This window comes from Ciconia boyciana, chromosome 2 (genome assembly GCF_034638445.1).
Source record: "Ciconia boyciana chromosome 2, ASM3463844v1, whole genome shotgun sequence".
Lineage (NCBI taxonomy): Eukaryota > Metazoa > Chordata > Aves > Ciconiiformes > Ciconiidae > Ciconia > Ciconia boyciana.
In genome coordinates, this window is record NC_132935.1 from 47,602,469 (window position 1) to 47,626,148 (window position 23,680).

General features: G+C 39.9%; 1 protein-coding gene across 4 annotated transcripts in view; it reads left to right on the top strand.

Annotated features, from left to right (window-relative positions):
- NOL4 (nucleolar protein 4) overlaps positions 1-23,680 on the top strand; it is a 196,619-nt gene that overhangs the window by 94,204 nt on the left and 78,735 nt on the right. For all 4 annotated transcript variants that reach the window (XM_072851279.1, XM_072851280.1, XM_072851281.1 and 1 more), the window contains exon 6: positions 20,855-21,138. In XM_072851279.1, the coding sequence (XP_072707380.1) occupies positions 20,855-21,138 (284 nt within the window). The remainder of the gene's footprint in view (positions 1-20,854; positions 21,139-23,680) is intronic.

Here is a 23,680-nt window from a genome sequence, read left to right on the forward strand (position 1 = left end):
TTTCTTTCATATGGTCCTCTATTTCACTTTAATAGATGCTCAAGACTCCCAGCTTTAAACTAGACTGTTTGCAGTAAGATTTTAACTGTCTGCTTTTTATTACTGTCAGCTTTTCCTAAACTTTCTTTTTTCAGCAGAGTTTATATGTTCAGCCTATGTAATTTTACATTTTTAGTATGCATGCTTTTTCTGTTGAGTTTTTAATCAGAAAATAACTTTATCATTATTTAATGGTTATTTAATATATAGCAGTATTCTCTAACTTAGATCTATTTATGCATATATGTGCTTTACATGTATAAAATGTATGCATGCATGTGTGTTTCTGCAATACATACATGCATATACATATGCAGACAAATGGGGTCTTTGTTTTAATGAGGCCCGTTAGTGATTCATGATAATATAACACCGAGGAAGAAAAAGACCTGTTTTCACCTTGAAGGATAGGTATCTAAAATGTTTATTGTTGCAAAAACCTAATAAACACACTCAGTGTTAAAGAAACAGCATATGTTGTATTTCTGTGTGTGTCTATAGAGTAAAATGGGAAAACATCTTGATTGATATGATGAAAAGAGCCCTGTGTTGCCTTTCCAGAGACCTGGGTCCATGGAACAGGTAGTGAAGGGACATTTGTTTTTTCTCCTCCCTCCCAGGGCAGCTCAGAAGGAGTCACACATAAGCTCCAGATTCGTTAGTATAAGAGCAGTCTTTCCTGAAAACTTCTTTTTTTTGGTTGGTTTACCAAATAGTAAGAGCACTGATAATCAAAGACAACATCTGTCGTCTTTGTAAAAAACTCAGTAGCCAGTGTACATCTGTTATATGGAGGACTATAGAAATAAACACAAAAGGTATGGAAGCTTTAAGCCGTTATTCAGGCTGGCCCTTGAATCTGTGGTAGACATATGGGTGACAGGGAATCCACACAAGTGCCAAGCAAAGCAGGAATCGCAGTAAGAGAAAATTCATCAAATAAATGTTTTTCATTAGAAAGAGCCCTAAGAAATTATTGTTTGTTATCTGTCAAATTAAATTACTGATTAAAAAGTCCCTTCTGTAATAAAATAACACAAGGAAACATTTATCAGAGAGTTCATTGTATATTTTCACCACCTCCATGAGGCTGTGTTTTAGAGTGACACCTTTTAACATAGCTTTTTACACCTTTAAAAAATTTTAGATGGTTAACTGCACAAAGTTTCTACCTTGTGTGTCCTTTTATTAAATTAAATTAAGCAAGATGTTGGATTTTTTTATCTCAAGGTCATGATTTGTTTCCCTTTTTTTTCTCCAGCATTTAACTTGTGTGTGGAATAATGTTGGCTGGTCAAACATTGTCTCAGCTTTTTCTGTCTTCTGCAAAATGTGTGATTTTAGGAAGCTGGTCCAAGTTTTATTCGGACTGAGTTTTCCCAAAGGGAATTCCCAAAGGGAATTCCTTATCCACATTTCTAGACAACTATAAGCACCAACTGTAAACAGGACTAACTGCATGTGAGGAAGTGCAGTGAGGTTCAAAGTGTGCACCCAAGCCCATAACCTGTGTTGCGTTCTCTTCCGAGAAAAGGATGTGAACACTCCTTATAGCAGTGGGACTGTATTACACCAGGGTAGGTACAATTGATAGAGACTGCTCACACTCAGGAGTCCAGGCCTCCAGACTTGAGGGAATTCCTGTATAAACTCTGTGTTTCAATTAAAGAAAATTCATTTCCTTGAGTTACCAGAAACTAAAAAGCAGAGGTGACTCTACTGTATAAAAAAAAGCCAGAGTTCCTAAACACCAAAAAATAATAGATATAGCCTGTTTTGGCAGCGCTCCTCTGCAGCACTCTCCTGTTGTGAGAACTGTTGCCTTCCCCACAGCAGTGGGTTACTCCTCTGCCCAGCCTTTTCTCTTCATTCAATTTTTGCCCAGAGTTCCTGCTCCCTACAGGTATTGCCCTCTTCCTGAACTGCCTTCTCCCTGTGCTACTGTGTCCCAGTGTTAGGGCTGTCTGCTGGCTAGATGTTGAACTGGCTAACATAATGCTCTCTGATGTGTCTTTTCCATGCACAAAATTAACCAGTATGATTTAATGTATACACTGGTTCACCAGGTCAAGCATTTGAATTATGACACCAATCAGAAAAATATTGTTAATAATGTATCACTCTCTTTCCTTGAAATATTTCTCACTGTTGTAAACCGCCCCCCCCCCCCCCAACTTGTACAGCACAGCTTCTGCCCACAACCTGAGATCTTCCTCCATTTGGAATTCATGGGTAACCGTTTGTCTCTCTTTTATTCAGATACTCATTCAGGGAAAAATAGGTAAGATGTTCAGCACTTCCCGGGTGGCACACTGCACCTCGCAGAACCTGGCCGTCTGTTAACATCCACAAATATGACAAAATCACGAACTTTGTTCTGTCCCAGCAAGGATCTTGCTTGGTATTCTCATTACATCAATAACAGAAACCATTAATTTATACTATATACAAACTTTACACACAATGTATGTGTCTCTCCATATCAGAGATTTATCCTTCACATTTTAGTAAGAAAACAGTAATAGTGATGGTATTTTTTCTTGGTTGCAAGGCATTTTGTTTCCTGAGGCATCTCTGCCTCTTTAATTCCTTTGAAATGTACATATATATGTCACGTTTCCAAAGCGACTATAAATGGCCAATTTGAAGGTAGCAGAAGTGGCCCTCAATGAAAGAAGTGTATCTTCAGTTGAAACAGGAAGTTTAAATCTATTGAGATTTTGTTTGTCTTTAAACATAAGTTCCAATATTTTGATTAATATTTGTATTTTGTTTTATTTAAACAAATCTGCAAGGATTTAAAAAATACCTTTTGATTTGACAGTTTGCCCTGATTTGAAACAGTAATAGCCAGCCACATGGGAATATTTTGATTATTTTAAACCTCCTTTATCTTCCTTTTCTCCTCAAAATTAAAACTCTGAAGCCACTAATTGTATGTAAATTGCATGAATTTAATAGACTAAATTATTTCCCAGGCTGCACACACTGGCTCCTGTTGACTCTAGTGAGATTAAGATTGTATGCATCCAAAGATAGATTTCAGCCCTGTGTATAGTGTTCTTCTGGCCAGCTTTGTAGCAGTTAATTAAAAAGTACTTTCTCAGTGCTGTGCTGCTGGCTTTGTGGCTTTCCGTGTAATAAGTTCTTTATATTAGCTGAAGAGCTAAGCAAAACAGCAATGTTAATTTTCAGCAGGGCCAAATACAAAGGGAGAGAAACAAAGATTTCCTGGGCAAGTTCTCTGTTTCTAGTGGTAACTGAGATACTACATACTGTCTGGCTGACATCCCTGATACTAAAAGGAGTGGAATTGTTCTTGTTGTAGCTCCATTATTCTAGTTTTGCATGCTTCCAGCCATAGCAAATGGAACTTTTTAGTCTTCTCCAGAGATCATTTGTGAGGCCATGATAGCAGGTGGCTACAAGGACCATGAGGGGCATACATGCACCCTCTAGGGCAACGCTGAGGTTTATTCTAGATACCAAATACCAAAATATCAAATGTTAACATAAATATCAATAATATCAGAATTGCAATTGTAGTAGGAAGTTATACCATGGGAATCTAGCGTTTCTGTCGTTCTGTTGGCAGAAGAGCCCATGTGGAGTTTTGCAGGGGATAGGAGAATGAATGTGAGCTCAAGATTTGAGTGATCAATCTTTTCACATGTAGTGCATTTTAATTTCTCATTGCAAATTTATCCTTGACAATCGATTAGTTATTGTATCCTGGTGTGGACCCCTTTAATGGTCTGTCTTTAGGTGGCTAATCAGTCATTTTGAGTTTGTAATTTCTCTAGTCATTATGGTTGAAATTGTTTTCTGAAACATGCTGAGGAGAAGACTACTGTATGTGTGGGTTGATGGCAACAACAGCAGCAATCCTGATTGCATCTGTGATTTGTGAACGCTTTCAGCCAGCAGCAAACCAAATGGGATCTGATCAAAACTATGTTTTGGATATTCAAGTCCAAGTGCAAGAGTGCCATGATATTCACTAACGTCCTTCCAGTCTGCTCTTTGTTACTACTGAAGATTGTTTTTAATGGCTCATATTGTGGTTACTGCATGATGTAGAAATAGCATTAACAGTACCAGTCCTTTTACTGTCTGCAAATGTGCTGTCAGTGTCAGTCCACTTCTGATACAAAAGCTCAGCCTCTACTCCCTATATTTTATCTTAATTTCCTGCTGCAGCAGCTGTGGTGTGAGTTTTGCAGGTAGTCATACTGTAGGAAACCCCAGGAACTGCAGATTTCAGTGCTGAAGTTAAAAAGAAATGCATTTTGGGAAAACAGACTGCTTGAGAATCAGGTGATGACATCTACGTAAAAAGGACTCCACACCAGTGATTCTCACCACACTTGTCGAGTAGGTTTTGCCATTCGTTAGAGATATTTCAAATTAGAGCTGTCTCAAGTGTTCTTCAACAGGTAGAAGATAACATTGAAATTAAAGCAGCTCTGACAAAATTTTAATCTTCAAAGGCTTCTCAAGTTCAGCCTGAAAGATTTTGGAGCAGAAGTCCAAAAGCTTCGTAGAACATTTTTCCTAGGGTTGAGAGATGCAGGTTCAAACCTTTGATCTGAATCAAGTAGTGCAGCGACTTGAATTTAGGTATTTTCTGCATCATCGGTAACTGCTCTGTCTCCATCTTCTTTGCTCTGTTGATAATGTGTATACAACAGGTTATTCACTGTACAGGAGAGAAGCACTGACTCTGCATCCCACTGTTATGGGACTTCAACTAACATTAGGGAGACAGGATCAGGAACTTGAAAACCTGTATTTATCTGTTTGCATAAAGGGGGATGCCAAGAATATCTTTGAAGTATTACAAACTTTTCTAAAGAGGAGGATTATATCCTTAGACTGCCTTATAAATGCTTTTCTATTGGAGCTGCTATAGTTGACACAGGGTAATAAAAAGAGGGTTTTTCTTTTAGAAAGGCTGTCCTTCGAGTTCTCCAAAATGTTTTTGTTCATGTGGTGGAGAATCAAAGATGGTAACCATTTATTTGCTTAGACAGCTGAAACTTTTTTAAGTACCTGAACTGACATATATAGTATGATTGGTCATTTTGTGTCAACATTTTTCTGTATGTTGGAGTCTGTCATACTCACTTAATAAGGGGTAATAAAATTATGCTTTCCCCAGATTGTTTTGTAATTTTTTGACCAATTCAATACCTAGCTCTGAAGTTTTCTGTTGATTCCTGTATGCAGAATAAGGAACAGTCGCAGAAGCTGTCATACCTCCACCTCTAGGAAAGCAACAAGCTTTCCCACCCAACTTTGTGTTGAAGTGCAATTAATAGATTTGCTCGGAGTGCATGTAACATTGCCAGCTTTCTCTTAGGGTGGGTTTTTTTGTTGTTGCATTGGTTGTATTATTTCTTCTGATGGCAGTTATTTGCAATGCAGAAAAGGAAAAATCTGCTGCTCTTCTGTGAAAGAGGGCACACTAGGCATTTCATGCTGTTGAGTATCAGTATTATTGTTTGCTTTTGCATTTTATATAAAAGATAACAGCCCACCAAGATTGTAATGGTTATTGTAAATAACATTCTATTCACGATCAGGATTGATACCATGTGTTTCACTTTGCAGCATGCATAACTTTTCCGCTTGATCCAATGGTAGCAACTTTCCACCCAGAAGTAATAAGCTTATTCTATTCTCAAACCCAGCTTCAGATCCGTGTTCTGCTTCTAAAAATTTTAAACTAAGCTGCTGGAAAACACACTTCCTTCAGAATTGGTACATAATTGTTATTTAGGAGGGAAGGTGATCAGTTTATGAAGGTGATGATAAGAATTACAAAGCAATGACCTGAGATTTGAAAGAACTTCCCAGGATTCTGTTGTTTTGATGGGCATTTACAGTTTATTTAAACAGGAGAAAGACTACTAGCAAGTGCTGCTTATTGTCTGCATTGCTTTTTGCAAACACTATATCTTCTAACTTCTCTGGAAGCTTGAGAAAAGGTTTGCCATACAGCTGTGTGTCATACAGCTGTTTCTGTTTCTAATGTGCATTTCAATTAGATTAACGTAGCTATACAATGATGATCCCTTCAAAATACAGAGTGTATCGTGGGCCAAATAATCTTATTTAAAGATTTTAAGGGGAAAACAAATTATATAGCAGATTTTGCAATATCATTGTCCTTTACTTTGTTATTTAAAAGAACACCAAGCATTTCTGTGAGTGCTCTTGCCCTAGGCTCCCCCTTCCTCCCCTAGCTAGCTTTGCAACAGAGAACATCATCTGTGTGCAGGATGCTTTGTTTATGTCATGATTTAACCCCAGCCAGCAACTAAGCCCCACACAGCCGCTCGCTCACTCCCCCCTGCTGGGATGGGGAAGGGTAAAAGTGAGACAACTCGTGGGTTGAGATAAAGACAGTATAATAGGGAAAGCAAAAGCTGTGCAGGCAAGCAAAGCCAAACAAGGAATTCATTCACTCCTTCCCATGGGCAGGCAGGTGTTCAGCCATCTCCAGGAAAGCAGGGCTCCATCACGCGTAACAGTTACTTGGGAAGACAAACGCCATCACTCTGAATGTCCCCCCCTTCCTTCTTGTTCCCCCAGCTTTATATGCTGAGCATGACATCATATGGTACGGAATAGCCCTTTGGTCACTTGGGGTCAGCTGTCCCAGCCGTGTCCCCTCCCAGCTTCTTGTGCACCCCCAGCCTACTCGCTGGTGGGGTGGGGTGAGAAGCAGAAAAGGCCTTGACTCTGTGTAAGCACTGCTCAGCAGTAACGAAAACATCCCTGTGTTATCAACAGTGTTTCCAGCACAAATCCAAAACACAGCCCCATACTGGCTACTATGAAGAAAATTAACGCTACCCCGGCCAAAATCAGCACAGTTTACTCGGAGCAGCCTCCTGGTTTCCACACACAGATCCACTGGGCCAGCTCAGCAAATGGTCATTTCTCACAATTTTATGTTGCACTTCATTCTTAGCCAATCCCATATTATAAGGAGGCCAAGTAGGTATTACAGTTGGACTCTTTGGTATGGTTTTATTCTTTCCCTTTCTGGTGCTCTGACCTTTAACAGCAGTCTGTACATAAACAGTTGGAATTTTATTGAGAATAGGACTGATTCACTGTGATTAAAACATTCTTAAATTTCATTGGTAATGGTACCTCATCAATACTGTAAAGCACGGGAAAAGCACGTGCTGCAAATACTCTATGTGTGGACTGTGCCATTGCTGAATCCTGCTGGGCTACCAGAAGCCTATAAGTGAATTAGAAACATGGACCAGTTATTTTATTTCTTAAGAAATCTCTCCAGTCTGCAAAGAACTGCAAAACAGTTCATGGATTCTCATTGAAGGATGGTATTCTGTTTGCTCTACTTTCTGGCCCTTTTGAGTAATCTGGTGTTGAGACTAGCTCTCAGTGATGTTTCAACAAGGGCAAGCTGGCTGACTTTAATGAGAAGAAAAGTTTTGAAAGTTACTAAAATACTATTATGTCCAAGAACTTATCGTGTTTCTGTTGGCATTAGCTTTTCAGAAAGGAACTGTAAAATGGTAGTCTTCATGCAAAAGTTTTCAAGCTCAAATAGTTTTCAAGTTTTCCTGTCTTTCATTTACACTTTTGTTCATTGCACCCTCTCATACTTGCTCTGTTCCCCACCCAAGTGCAGTCCACTGCATTGCAGTGGGAGGGAAAGTTCGAAATGAGATGCATTGCTCAGTCACGTGGCTTGACAGTGAAAATTTCAAGTCCACAGCTCTGGTGAAGAATAGCAGTAGATATGCCAGAACTATCTGTCACACACTTTGGGCTTTATGAAGTTTCTGTGCATTGAATCATAGTTACTTGGTTTGCCAGAGATACTGTGCTGACAGACCATCTAGCAAAATCATTCTTTTTTGTCTTCAGATGCCTCTTACTCAAGTCCATTTTTAGACGGTATGTGACCAAATGTTTAGCTATCGTCCCGGTTTCGGCTGGGATAGAGTTAATTTTCTTCCTAGTAGCTGGTATGGTGCTGTGTTTTGGATTTAGTATGAGAATAATGTTGATAACACACTGATGTTTTAGTTGTTGCTAAGTAATGTTTACACCAGTCAAGGACTTTTCAGCTTCCCATGCTCTGCCAGGTGCACAAGAAGCTGGGATGGGGCGCAGCCGAGATAGTTGATCCAGACTGGCCAAAGGGCTATTCCATACCATATGGTGTCATGCTCAGTATATAAAGCTAGGGGAGTTGGCCAGGGGACAGCGATTGCTGCTTGGGGACTGGCTGGGCATCAGTCGGCGGGTGGTGAGCAGTTGCATCACTTGTTTTTTTTCTTGGATTTTGTTCTTCTCTCTCTCCCTCTCTTGTTATATTCCTTTTCATTACAATTCATTATTGTTATTATTTTATTTCATTTCAGTTGTTAAACTGTTGTTATCTCAACCCATGAGTTTTCTTACTTATGCTCTTCTGATTCTCTCCCCCATCCCACTGGGGGGGAAGGGTGAGTGAGCAGCTGTGTGGGGCTTGGTTGCCGACTGGGGCTAAATCACAACAGCTATATTTTGGGAACTGTAAAAAATTTATTGACTTAGATATCTGTGCCGAAAATAATTTCTGATAATGAAAGAGCATGTTTTATTTTTGCTGAAAATAATTTCTGAAAAGGAAAGAGCATGTTTTAGTTTTGCAAGTCAGATTGGAAGTCATCATGTCTATCTGTAGTATTATGAGGCAGTTGGGATTTAAAAGTGGTGAGTTGAATGAAGGCAGAAGAGACCTTGCTGTAGTATTAATAGCTCATGGGAAGTCTGCTATCTTCTGCCTGATATCACCCAATTGGTGGCAAAGACCTCAAATCATGGGTGTTTGAGGACAGAGTTTTCAAATCTGTTGTTTTTCAGCCCAAGTTATATTACAGGATTCAGGATTCTTCTTTCTTGGGCCATGCGGTTTTTTTTAGTAGGAAAAAATATTAACTGTTTTAAACTTCCAAACTGATTCTAATGCCTTGCATATGATAACACCTGTACATCTCTCATGGCAGTTTTGACGTTCACTATGTGAGAGAGATTTTTCAGACTGATCAAAGGGAGGCCAATCATCAGCACTGTTTATTTTTCTTCCTTTTGTTTTATGCTTATAATTGTAATCAACATGCTAGGGAGACTCCTGATATGCTTATGCCCTTTACCTCAGTGGCAATATTTTTGTGTTCAGGTAAATCTTCCTTAGCACTGATGACTGTTGTCACCTTTTGCATTTTTTTGCTGGTGTTTGGACTGGTGCTTAGTCTTTGTAGATGCTGAATATTTTTAACTTTCACTTGTTACAATGAAAAATAAAATTAGGAAAGCATAATGGATCTAACATTCAAAAATGATTGCTTGGCAGGTGGAGAAAGGCTATCGAGATTGTTATCAAGTGTTGCCAGAATACTGTTTTCACTCAAGCAGTGAGGAGACCACTTACTGTAGTTACCCAAGGCAGGTTCAAATCAGGAAACAGTAATGTACATGCTGCCATGGACACCCTTAAATATTTTAAAGTGACAGAATAAAAAGCAAACTGAATTGAAAAGGGACATATAATTTCTATTCCTCAAACATGCTTGTTTACTCAAGTTTGTAATAGCAGCTTTCTAAGCTCTGGAATTCTTCATTGAATTTCTAAACTTACATTCTATCTGTAATAGAATCCTACACTTTACTCACTGAGACTCTGTCTCGGCAAAAACATTAATTACATCACAGTCGTTAAATAAGGAAACAGCAATCCTAATAGAGTCCTAAACTTGGATATTTAGTGTTCTGAGTTCTCAGATTCACTTAACATCCACTTTCCTGATGTATCAAGGAAGCTTTAGTTCACAGTTGATAATGCTAGAACTGCGATGAAGTACAAAGGCTGTAAGTTCCTACTTCATATTCCACATACTTTTCTTCTAGTTCTTCCTAATTGCATGTTTATTACCTATTTTTAAACTGAATTTCAGTATGTGAATATTAGAGGCACTTATTTTACTCTCTGCTGAGTTAGGAAATTTTCCTGAAAGCCTATATGTTAATATGAGTGGAAGCCTATATGTTACTATGAGTGGAGAGAACTGACTGGAAAGGATGTGACAGAATTGTTCTAAAGTGCAAATCAAATCTTTTACAAAAAACAGCTGATTTTACCAACATTATCAAATGAAAACTAGAAAAAAAAAGATGAAAATGGTAGGAAGTGTTTTAATTTCTAGTTATGAAGCATTTTTCATGTCCTAGCTTTTAGTATACAGTTGTGAATAACAATAAAATGGCTTTAATTTACTTATACAAGTCTTTAAATTATATTTTTCTGTGTAAAAAAAATTCAGAAAAAATTAGATTGTCATTTTGAAATCCTGAACTATAGAGCTACAAACCTGATGATGAAGGGTCTAATGAGTCTGAACTATTTGTAGAAATATTGTTACCGAGAGTTATGCTGTCAACTCAGTTAAACTATTTTCATTATTATAGAGGTACCCAATATAGAGGAATTTTGAACTTAGAGTTATTCTTTGTTTTATGCACCTAAATAGCTACTTTATAGCCACTGAGTCTGTGTATACATTACAAATATAAAGCAAAGAATGTTTGCAAGTCTTCTTCAGAATGGTTCTAAAATAAAACTTAAAATACAATAATAGCATCTGTTGAACTTCAGCAGAGCTCTTGGTTTTCCTACATTTGGGCATGTAGAGATATCTTTTCCCAATTATCTTCTTTTTTTGTTGGGTATGTAAGATTTTTTCTTATATCTACTTCATTGTAGTCTTCTAGCGATAGGCACAATATTAACAGCCGTATGACTTTTTCATATTTCAAGAGGAAACTTCTGCTCAGTTTTCTGCTAGGAATATAGCAGACAGGCAAATCCAGCAACTCGTGCTGGGGAGGCCAAAGTAGGAGTTTGGGTTAAATGTTGCTAAGGATGTATGAGGCTGCAAGCAGCCATTTCTGTTTGCTCTTAAGGCTTCTCCCCTCTTTCTCTCCCAGTTTTACTGATGGAGAGGGTATAATGAGCCTGGGGTAGTCCTCCTCTATAGCTTTGTTGCCTGTATAGAAGAATAGGCAGCAGTTTGCTGACGGGGTGCAGAGCTGTTAAGTGATCATTTGTCTTGGTTGTGCCCAGGGCTTCACCCTTCCAGAAGGAAGTACAGACTGATATCACTGTGTGAACCCACTCGACACACCAAAGCTGGTAGGCTAAATTTTAGACTTTAAAGGGCTTTATTAAAAATGCCAGTATTTGGGGTGTCCGGTCTGCAGAGAATTTCCTCTACTGTCTCCAACTTGATCTTTCCTCTTTTCTTATGTCTTCTGGCAGATCCTGATGAAGTAAAATATGACATCACACACATGCACTAGGTCCAAGTGGCAGATAAGTTGAACATAATTCCTTTCAGCCCCATTTCGGTTGACGTTTAGGCACCAAACATGAACCTCGTGTACTCTTTTGTCTATTGCTGGCACAGCACCAGATTCTTCTTGCTGCCAGGAACGGCAGCAGCTGCTGCTGCCCCCAGCAGCCTTTAGCTAGAGCAGCATAAGCCTCTTCCAGGCTGGGCAAGAAAGAGGAGAGTGTAAGATCTCTTAGGTTACCTCTTTTTACTTTAAGGAAAAGGCTTCACATTTCTCCTTCTTTTCTTAACACGTTGTCATCTCAAACGTCTTTGTTGCTGATGTGTTCTGTACATGGTTGGAATTTCAGTGATTCTCAAAAGTCAGAGTTAGTCTGTCCTGAGCCCTGCTTGCCTGCCTGTCTCCCAGCCTTCCTTAGTTCCTAGTTTCATATCAATAAACAGCTCTGAAGTCTGGAGTCCTGTTTAGGATGAGTGTAAGGCAATATCTCTGGCATCACTCATATGTTATCGGGCTAAGAACTTGTGCCTGCAACGCTTGTCCAGAGATGGAGTTCTAAGCCACAATTCTCAATGCCACATGACATTGAGACATTCAAATATGATCCCATACGCAACATAAAAACTTTTAGAAGAATTGGAGGTTTTCTGTATGAAGAACTGCTTGATAGAGCCTTTGCCACAAAAAGTGCCCTAGAAGTTTCTCCAGAGTAAAGAGAAAACCTGAGATTTTTCTTCCCAGAGACAGTGAGGGCTATGTGTTTTGAAGTGGAAATGCCAAAGCACAAGTACAAACTCGATGCATAGTGATAATAAGACTACTGTGCACCCAGTGAGCTATTCAATTGGTCATTTACATGTGCAATGCCCTCCTAATAGGCGTTCTGCTTCATCTCCTTGTTGTATATATGCAGGGACAGTAGCTCTGCAGGCAAAGTAAGCATGCCATCACTCAAGAAGCTTTATAAATGAGCCCTTCTATAACACTGTGACTGACAGGGCAGTATTATTTTTCTGATAGTTGGTGATGTCATGGAGTGGCCATTGTTCACTGTTCTGTTATTTAATGTTATAATTGAATAAAATATCTGCCTGTTTTGTGCCTCCAACAAGAAGAGACATTTATCCATGGAAAAATTGTGAATTACTGGGGGGGGGGGTTTAATAATGAAATACAGCCTGGCTAATGCAGATTCCACTGTGTATGTGCATGTGTATATCAAACCTATAAAATTTACTGTACTCTTGTTGACAATGCTAAGGATTAGTTTTGTAGGTTGCTTTGTTCCTTTTTCTTTTCATAAACACATGCAGTCATTGATCATATGTGAGTGATCAGAAGTAGCTCCTGACCTGACCTGAAGTAGCTCCACCACTGAAAACAATCATTGATTAGCATCGCGCTGAAACTTACAGACATTCCACATTCAAATTTCAGTGCAGTGAGTTCCATAGCTGAATCCACAGAAGCCAACCACACCAGGAAAGCTACACGTATCACAAGGAGAAGAAAAATTGTTAACATTAGTGAGGTTAGCTGAAGAGGACAATTAGTACATATTCTTGTAATGGAGCAAATGCAGTCTCACTGCGAATGGACTGACCTCTGTGCACATCGCCCCACTCCTGTCCTCTGGAAAGGCTCTTGCCCACCTCTTAATTCCTGTTCCTTGTTTCCTTGACACAGTACTGATATTTTAGTGGAAACAGAAATAGTGGCAGTAACTTTTTGGAGGAGCAGAGAAGGGTGCTTGGGGTTTATGAAAGTTCAAAGAGAGACTGGATATTTGCATGGAAGAGAAATCTGTTGAGTGTCAGTATGTTGCTAGAAACCACATCCAGCTCAGAAAGACTTTAAGTTGAAAATTATTAAGGGCTCAGCAAGCCATAGGAGGAAGAATTGTATATGCTTGCCTTATTCTCTTCTGTAGACATCCCCTCATAGCTGCTGCTGGAGATAGGATATTGGACTAAATGGATTTTTGATCTGACCAGCTATGGCCATTCTTATGCTTTATGAAACAGGGAATAATAGAGGGTCTGAAATCACCTTTGTACCTCCATTAATTCAACCACTGTTCTTTATCATAATATGAAAGGGAATGGAGAAGATGAATAGATATAGTTGATTTTGACTGGCTTTTAAGTTATGTATTGAACTTGTGCTTGAAACATGACTTGTAATGTAAATGAAGCATAACCGAATACATAGCTGTGACAAATTGGTATTAAACGGTCATTGTGAAAAGTGGTGGGAGTGAAATGTGACCTCGCCTTTTTATTAGTTCTTTTAGAAAAGTGTCTATAATTATTTCATACTACAGAAGTTTCCGTGAGTCAGCAGTCTACACCACCTTTTGTCTGATTCATGGTGTTCCTCTCCCAAAACTGCCTGGTGTCAGTTGCCACCAGTAGAGCATTTTTTTCAATAGCTCCTGTTAGGAAGGTTTGCTAGCATGCCTTGGGTTTGTGGAATTACATAAAGAATGTAACTAATTTAGTTTTAAATGTTTACTTATGTAGCATATTATTTTCATTAAAGTTGTATTTTAACATAGGAAAAATAAAGCACGTGCAATACTGAAGCCAAAAGGTTAAAGAGAACAGCATAGTAACTCGAAACTGGTCTGGAGTTACTCTTTGGTTTGCAATACTGTCACTCTTTGGTCTGCAATACTGTCTTTTGCAGGTGATCCTGTTCAGATCAATCAGATCGCTAAGGGTGTAAGGTGGTGTTGAGCAAGACCTGGGGTGGTGGTATCCAGCCCAAAGAGATTAAAGCAACCTTCATCATACAGGACTTTGGTAGACAATCTTTAAGAGTGGGTTTTATGGCAGTCTGCACTTGCACAGCCAGCAGCTTCGGTCTCACTCGTCCCACTCAACTCATTCACATCCAGCCTCTTCCTTTTAGAAAGAACAGTTACCCATCTTACAGTAACTGTGGCTCTCAGAGATGCTCTGTCGACAGGCAACCCACTCAAAGTGTTCGTTTAACTTGTGTGCATGCTACCTTGGAGTCTGCAGGCATCAATTTCTGTTTGGGCTGCATATGTGCCCCTCTCCCATCTCAGCTTCTTAGAGCACGATGAACAAAGTGGCCCCAACAATTGCCTTGTTCATTTGGTGTGATTAATCAGACTCATTATCACCAGGAATGGTTTTGGCTTGTGGGATGCCCTCATGTAGTCAGAATGTCTCAAAAGAGCCAAAGGTGTGTAAGGTTAATTGCCGTTCCCTTGGTTTTTGTCTACTTCCTAAGGAGGCTATCTGCCTTGCTTCATGGCAAAAAAGGGAGCTGTGTTAGAGCTGCTTTGGTATCATGGGGGTCTCGCTTCATTCTTAGTGTTAATGAGAGGGTTCTTAGCTCCCTGAACCATCACCATGTCTGTCCTTTCAGCAGATCTGAGCTTCCATGTGGCTGTATGGTTGTAGGACTGTGCCACACTACTGATGTTAGAGCTGAAGGCCAACACTATGGATTACTTACTAGTTAAATATGCAGTAAGTTTCAGGTAGCTGAAATCTCAGCTGTATAAACTATTTAAGCATACTCTAAATGTTAATTGAATTCTAGCCTGAGAATTAATTTGAGAGAGGGAAAGGATTTGTTCAGGGATCTGTCTTTAGAATGGCTTGTTGACTCCTTCCTGACTTACCTGCAAGGAATATGAAAAGTCTGGGTGATTTATAGTATGAAATTGATTGCTAAGAGTAATGCAAGAGATCCTTTAAAACATCTGGAGATTGTTCTCTCAAGGAGACAAGTGAGAGTTGTATATATGTACCTTGGTTTGAGATTCGATGACGCTTATATCAGAGTTCAGATCTTAAATTTGTGCTCTCAGAAAACTGGTGTTTGAGGGACTTGTTATTCCAGCCAGATTTGGTGCACACTTCAACTTGCTTTCCTTTAAGAAAGCACTCTTACTGAGAACAGTGTTGAGCATTTGACATATCTGGTCTGAAGACAGTTCTGTCTGGGTAGAAGAACTGTATTTTAACCTGTAACAGAAGAATCTCTGATTCTAGCAATATATGTTGTCTGTCCATTCATAAACCTAGACATTGTTTGGTAGGAGAACATAATCCTATAAATTAAGACCTGGTTTCCTGCTCTAAATCAGAGTGCCCTTAAACTATCAACTGTCACGGAAATCATCTTGCAGAATCCAAGGTGTTAAATACAGAGAAACTGGGTTTTGGCAGAAGTTTAGGCCATGATAATGCAAATGTCTGTGGCAGATAATTGAAGTGAAGGATGCAACAGTTCTGAGAATCAAAACTCGTATTCAGAGCATCTGTTTGCTTGGGCTTTCTTTGGCCTTGGCTTTTCTTCCACCATTTCCAAGTTTCCTTCAAAAGCAGGGGGAGAAGCTAACACAGTGGTGACTGTAATGAGCCTGGAAAGTTCTCAGGCAGGAACCTGGACTTCTCAAGTGTGCAAAAAACAAAGCTGGTGTCACTTTGTGTCTAGTTGGCCTCAAGGTGATCTAGAAGGATGAGGCGGAAGCTCTAATGCAATGTGATGAATAATATGAAACTATCTTGAAGTAGTAAGGTTACTGCAGTTCTTGTTTTGAGAATTACCCCTAACGTGGAGAGTACTTGGACTGAAGGTGCTGAAAGGGTGTTGGTCAGAGCAGAGGATCAGCTGTGCAAGGCAGGAGAAGGAGGTCTTGGCATAAGGAGCTTTAAGTAATACTGGTCCAAGAGTGAGAAGTCCATGCCTAAGCCTGGACAGTGCTCCTTGCTTCAGCAAGAAGGCGGCTGCTGCCCAATCCACAGGTACCTTCCCTCTGCTCCTGGAGTCTTTCTCTGTGGGGTGGCACTCTTTAATCCCTGGAGGAGGATCTCTGCGTAGGTGAGGCACCAGCTGGCTGTTTTTGAGAAGTGAAACACATACATGTTTTGCAGTCAGACTCTCCCTTTCCAGGCTTAAGTAACAAAAACAGTTGTAGATGTGCTTCCAGTCTTCCAGCGTGTGGGGTAAGGGTTTGAAAGATCCACAGTTCCTGTGCATGTGGTGTGCCCTGAGCAAGCAGCAGCGTTTGATGAGGCCATCATTTGCTGTCATGGCTGATGCCTGTGGATAGCAGCGGCCCTGGGAGGTGATGAAGATGTGAGCTCGTCCCACAGCCTCTTTCATGACTGCTCCAACACCCAAGGCAGGGCAGGGAAGAAAGCCCTCTGCTCCCTCCCCTCTCAGCTCCCAGCACCTGTGGCATGCTTCCTTGGAGGTCTTCCCATAAAACCCACCCTGCGGTGGCAGTTCAGACAAGAGGCATGTTTTGAAAACACGCTGTCCTTGCATCAGTGGTGCCATCGGTACCAAGTACCCAGATGTAGGCTGATCGCGGTGGAGTTTTATCTCCCCTCTCATCAGCCAGCTGTGGGAAGGGAGCCTGGAGTGACTGCCAGCTGGCGGCAGTGCCGAAGTGAACCCAGGGAGGGCCTCTGCGATTTGCTCAGCCTCCCGCGGGAGGGCAGCAGGTTAATGGCTGCTGCCCCATGTGTGCCAGGCCGGGGTGGGCCTGGCCTTCATAGGGTCCCCAGCAAGGGGCAGGGGCCGGCCGGGCCCAGGCAGCCCCCAACTGCCACCATGATGTCAGCGGGTCCCAGGGGTGCCACCATGTTCCCTAACTGCGCTCCTGCAGCCTTCTCCACTGCCTCAGGGATGGGCCCCTGGCCTCTCCCCCTCGGTGCCTGCCATTAGTGTTGCCCTTGTCCTGAAAGAGGAGCTGTTGGCAAGCTGCCCCAGAGAAACACTCGCTGGTGGCCATAGCTGCGCAAAGCCTCGGCTCCCCTGGGCCTGCGCACAGCTCTCCCCAAGCCACCACGCCTCTGTGTCTGCGGGATGGAAGAAAAATATATTTGGTAAGAGAACAGGCTTTCAGCATTAGCAGTTTATTGTTGTTGAGGTGTTGTGATAAATAAAGGTGAGAAAACTCTGCAAGCAAACTGCCAGTCCCTACCCAGGCCCTGGCTTAGGTGCAGTCCCCGCTTGCCGGCCACGCTGGGCATAGTGAGGAGGTGAGATCTCACCTCCTGCCCCCTGGAGAGGTGGTTGCCACTGGAGAGGGTGGTCCAAGGGACAGGTCTCCATGAAACTGGCCTTGCCCCTTGGCAGCCGTGTGACAGTTGTGCGTGCTTGCAGTCCCAGGAGCAGGGCGGCTCGGCCCAGCGGCTGTGAGCGGGGCCGGGAGGTGCTGGGGCTGTGGCTGCCCATATGCGAGGGTGAACGTGCCTTTCCTCTTCTGGGCCAGACCCTCCTGCCTTTTACCCCAAACCCAGTTATTCCTGATGTGGTCTGTGTTTCTGATGCCTCAGAAACTCTTGCTTTAGAGTAGCCTTATTCTTGGCAAAAATAGACCAGCTGCTCAGGGATGAGAAATGTACTAAACCTTGTAATTTAGTTACCTTGGTAACATCTGTAAGGAACTACCAGCGCAAACCCACTATTTTTTTCTTGATCTCTTTTATAGCAATACATATTTATGTTTACTTGGCAAAAGTGTGATTTATAGCCATTGTAGCCATTCTCCTGAACATTATCCTGACAGGCAATAGTTCCTATTTCTATCAAGCAAGGTTAAATGACTGTAAAAGCAGGTATTTGGCTTTATAGTACAAACGGAGATTTACCATCAAGTAACTAAGCATTTGCTAAGCAAAGCCGAAATCGTGTAAATACTATATTATTGTTTCAAAGTATTATGTTGCTTGATCACATTTACTCAGCATAGGAATTTTTTCAATGGTTGTGTTTTAGAACAAGTAGAAAAGATCTATTTATTTTTTTTTCTTTTGCATTGTAACATTCTCACACAAATGTAAGTTTTAGTTGTCAACCATTCATTGTACAGGAAAAAAAAAGAAATAAAAGCGTTATTGCTTATGATTACAAGACAAAACTAACAGCCTTGCTTTGGACTTGGTTGTTCCTGGATGTGGCTCTAGGCACAGCTCTCTTCCTACTCCATCATTCCCATTTAGCCATCTATGTCCTGGTAGTGGCTCCTCTGCACTGCGCAACCCAGGACACTCGGGTGCTGGCACACAGAAGTTCGCTAGGGATCAGACTTGTATGCTGCAGAGTAGGCAGTGCCCCCAGCTTTTAGGTGGCTCTTTGCATCCTCTGGATACTCACTTGTTTCTCTCTTTGCTCCCAACAGCATGGAATTTTCTAAGCCCTCCAAAGGGAGGAGCATCCTTCACTCAGTGACCGATTCAGTAATTGATTTAATTAATTTGAAACTGTCACTTGTTAAACTGATAATCAAGAAGCCAAGTATCTGTTAACAGTCCTAAATACGAATCAGTGGTAACCAAAGTGTTTCTCTCTTAAATTAAGAAATCTGGATTTCTTTCTGATATATCAGAGCTTTTAAAATGAGTTGTAAATATGGCTATTTTCTTTAAAAAATTAAAGACTCTATATTAGAATCCTGTATTCTAGTTCAGAATAATAAAACTGCATATTTATTTCTGAAACTGTGTTTAGAATTTTAACCTTTTTAATGTGTTATGTCCTGTAAGACATAAGTCTCAGGGCATGATAGAAAGTTTATTAAGGATAAATCCTGCTCACCTTATTAATTTATGTAGCTGAAATCCTCAAGTAGCCCCAGGTTTGTAAATCAGAACATTTCCATTGCTCTGTTGCAAGTTGGGTTGGTGTACACCTTTAAAAGTCTTATTCTAGGAATGTTATGTCTTTCATTGTATATACATTTGTATTTGTAAGAGGTAATGTAAAAGTGGTACACACCAAAACATAGCTTTATTTTTTATTGCAGCCTTTAATTATAAAGCATTTTGTAAGCCAGAAAAATGTTCCTTAAATAAAAGCATTTAAATTATGATTTTTATTACGTATTTTCATGAAACTAGATTTTTTTTAACAGGTTTACAAAACAAAGCAATTAAAAAAAATATGTTCAGAATGTGTGCCCAATCCTATATACTTTATGACATAAAAGTGTTGGATGAGTACAGCAAGCAAGCCACTGATGTATGATGGCTTGTCTATGGCTAAGTACTTAATTGAATTAGATCATTACCCATTTATACGGTATTTTCTTCACTTTTAAAATTCTGATCTGAGGGCGGTGAATAGTTGGGTTTTACTGTATTAATGATGGAGAGTCAACAATTTGATTAATCATGTAGTTCCAAGCATGGGTATTTCTGAGCACATCCTTTAAAGAATGTGTCCTGATGGTTTTTTAAATTCCGCATGTATAGAAATGTGTTTGTTTCTTTTCTATGGAATTTGTTTAGAAGGGCCTGAAAGCAGATGGTATATTAAGGTACTAATATATTAAGGTCCATCTCATCCCATATCTCCAGTTTCAATATTTACACATTTCTGGCTGCTAACCCCCCAGTTTTGTTTCCAGCGTCACTGTCTGTGATAAGCATAGGCTTGTAGAGCCCTGGGCAGGTGTTTGCACCTTTACTAAAACCATATAGGTCACCAAAAAAGAGGTGCTTTAGAGAACAAGAAGTAAGCAAATTGAGGGCTGAATTCTGCTGCCATTTAATCCATTGAAGGATGAATTGTTTTACTAGATAGCCTGTTGGCCAAAAGATTGTTTAGAAGTAAAGAAGGGCTGAGTAGTAGCATAGGTGGCAAATTCCGTTGCTGACAAACACGGGATACACAAACCCATAAGCATGTGAAGACACATGTTAATCATGCATTTCAGCTGTAAAGTCTTAGGGGTAACAACACCACATCCAGAGTTTTCAGATGTAACTTTCAGGTTCATAATTTAATCCTTTATTGAGCAGTATTTTTAAATATATTATGACACACAATGAATGAGCAAAGTGAATGAGCACCTGAACAAAATGAAGAGAGGATCTTTGTTTCTGGAGTCAGTTTTTCCAGTATAATCTCTACTGCCAGCAGTGAATACATCAGATGTATTTACATCGTATCTGTCCAAGAGGATGTTTATGGATATGACATATTCTGCTCTGCACCCTTAAAACCTGAGAACTAGATTCTCTCTCAGTGCCACGTGCATCTCTGTTAATTTCAGAAATATGCAATACTGCCGTAATGAGCATGGTATAAGAATCTAAATCGATTCATAGACATATGGACAGACAGATGGATTAAGGCAGACTTTGTCACTTTGTCCCTAAAAATCCTTTGTGATACTTATCTTTTGTGTACACAGTGACACTAAGGTGTCAGCCCAGGTCATTTCCCTTAACTTAGTAATATTTTATGGATCTATATAAAGTTTTTACTTGAAAACATGGAGGAGTGTATGTGTACATTTTGCAGAAATGTACTGGTGCTAGTAATATAAACCATTTTCATTCTATTTTTAAAAACATTGTGAAGGTATAAATTATGTTTGAACTGGACAGAGATGATGATGTGTGGCATGTGACTGAAAATATATATTTTTTAATAGATGATTCAGCCGCAGAGAGTTTTAATGGCAATGAGACCGTGGGACACAGTTCCAATGCTTCAGGGGGAACACACTGCAGGGAGATGGCAGAAACCAACAGTAATGGCAAAACAAATCTGGAGCAGGATGAGCAGCCTCTGAACCTGAGTGACAGTCCCCTCTCTGCTCAGCTGACTTCAGAATACAGACTAGATGATCACAGCAGTAATGGAAAGAACAAATACAAGACTCTCCTGATTTCTGATCTCAAGATGGAACGGGAGGCAAGAGAAAATGGAAGCAAGGTAAGATGCTTCCACATGCTCCAGATATGAAGTGTGTAGCTTAGAAAAGGAAAAGATTTGTGAGGCCAAACCAAAGGTTATTCCCAGCTAAGCACTTAATACAATGTGTCTAATGTTTGTCACATCATTACTCAAACGCTATACATAGATTTGTATGCTCTGTTACACATATATGATGCATATGTACATTAATTGTACGTGGATGTACATGGGTGAATACATATATATAGGCATATATATTGTGCTGACACACTGACAAAGACCAGTGCAGTTCTCCGTCAGGCATGAATTTTATCCGTCCATTTATTGAGAACATTACCCATTTGAAATACATATATATAAAAATATGTATATAATGTAATACACAGATATATGTATATATACTGGGATACATATATCTATGTATATTTATAGATGACCATCTCATTACATGTATTATGTACCTGTAGAATGAATCTGTGTGAATGTTAAGTGTGGATGCCTAAGCAAATTACTACACGTGAATTCTTAACATCTGAAAGGAACTGGTTTGGTTCCTTCCTGATTGTTTGTGTTATGCAGGCACCTAACCTGAATTAAAACTGACAAGTTTGCTTTAAGAAGCTGTAATCCCCTGAGGGCTTTTCTCTGTAGTTTCCATTATGGGAGTAAGGAGAAGCGAGGCTGGTTATATTGACAGATCCTATAGATTAGATAGCTAGCTTTCTAGGAAGGTGTTTGTCATGAAGGCATACTGCAGGGAGGGTGAAGAAATGGCCTGTATCATAGAATTTATCCACTGATCTTACTGGTGACAAGTTCCTGTTTTTTATCTGATAACTCCCAACTGGATTACCACTTTTACAGCAGCAATAATAGGATGTTAATACTGGATCCAAATACTATTAATGCTAGTCACTAGGTTTCAGTAGCTCAGTACAAAATAACCTGACAACATAGATTGAATGGCCACATTTTTTGCAGGGCTTTGAAATAGGAGTGGTACGGAAAATCACTTTTTCTAGGTATATCCAGAAAGGGATTTGTACATGACTGATGTCTAGAGAAAAACATTTATTTATGCTAAAATGTTAATTCCTGTCTTCATTGCCTGCAGAGTAAAAATAAAAACTTGAAATGCTTTTTTAACTCAAGTGTCTGGTTTTGGTGGGTAGAAGAAAGGGAGACCAAGTGGGAGATTGTTAGTCTTTCTCTTTCTTGGCCGTTCCAGTTTAGCAAATCATGTGTCCTAAAACCTTCTCCATAAAATCTTTATGAAAGCCTGTTTATCTGCCTGGAATATTTTTGTTTCCACAAATTTTTGTTTTATTGAAAATGTTCTGAATAGCTCTAGTCTCAGAGTGTGTATACACTCCAGTGCTGGATTTACGCAGTACTTTCATTGTTGCACAGTGAGTCCCAAATAGGCTAATATGAGCGGTATCTTCATTTGCTCCAGGGCACATTGTTTCAATGAACCTTTTATAAGCCAGTCACCCAAATATTGATAGACACACAGGCTCTTTTGCCCGAGGTCCATTGCTGCTTCTGCCATTACTCTTGTAAATGCACAAATAAGCTTGGTGAAGAAAGGGAGGAGTCTTAATGTGGAACTCATTTGTAGCTAAGACAAGAACATAGCCTAATGTTACATTTCCAATTTTAATCAGTTCCAACTCAGATGCAAAAAAAAAATGTATCAAAAAGTGTTAAAAATCTGTTTCTATGAATCAAGATGACAATCAAAGCCATCTCATTCTTTGTTATTCTACAAATTTTAAGAGGCCTGAATCATCCCCCACATCGATATATTCTTTCATCACTCACTGTCATCCTACCCACTCTATACTGACAACAATATGCAGATTTGTCCCCCCTTTTTGTCCTAGTGAAACTCATGTTGATGTTTACAGTTCATTTAAGTATATGATTTATTAGGTATACAGTAAAGATTATTAAATATGGAGTGAAGACTTCAGGAAGAACACACTCCTGGGATAAACAAAAATTTGTCAGAGATTTGTAAGCTGAGCGTAGAGTAAAAGAATGTTTTTGTGGCCAATTTAATATTTTACAGATGAATTCTACTCTTACTTTTTAGATTTAAAAAAAGTTATAGAATATTTTTAAAAGGAACAAAAACCATCAATGTATTAGAATAGAATGGGACTGTACAGCATCTTGGTGTTTCATATGCATACATACACACTCATATAAATCATTACTACTGTTTTACCTTAAGGGATACCTTACATGCTAAAGAGTCAGAATGTTTTACAAGCCCTAGACCTGAGGTCCTCTGCCTTCCCCTGGTGTTGCAGGTTACTGGGCCCCTCTAGAAGAGTGTTCTGGCCATTACTGAGCTGATTAATTTTGAACAATGCAGAAGATCAAACTCCTAGCTGTGTGCAGTACCCACTGGATACACTTGGGCAAGGGTATCACAAGGAACTAGCCAGAACTCTAATTCTCTGCCAAAAAGGAAACAAAGAACAAGTAAGGTTAACAAAGTACTATAGTTTACTAGGAGCCACATATCCTTTTTACCCAGCATACACCAAGT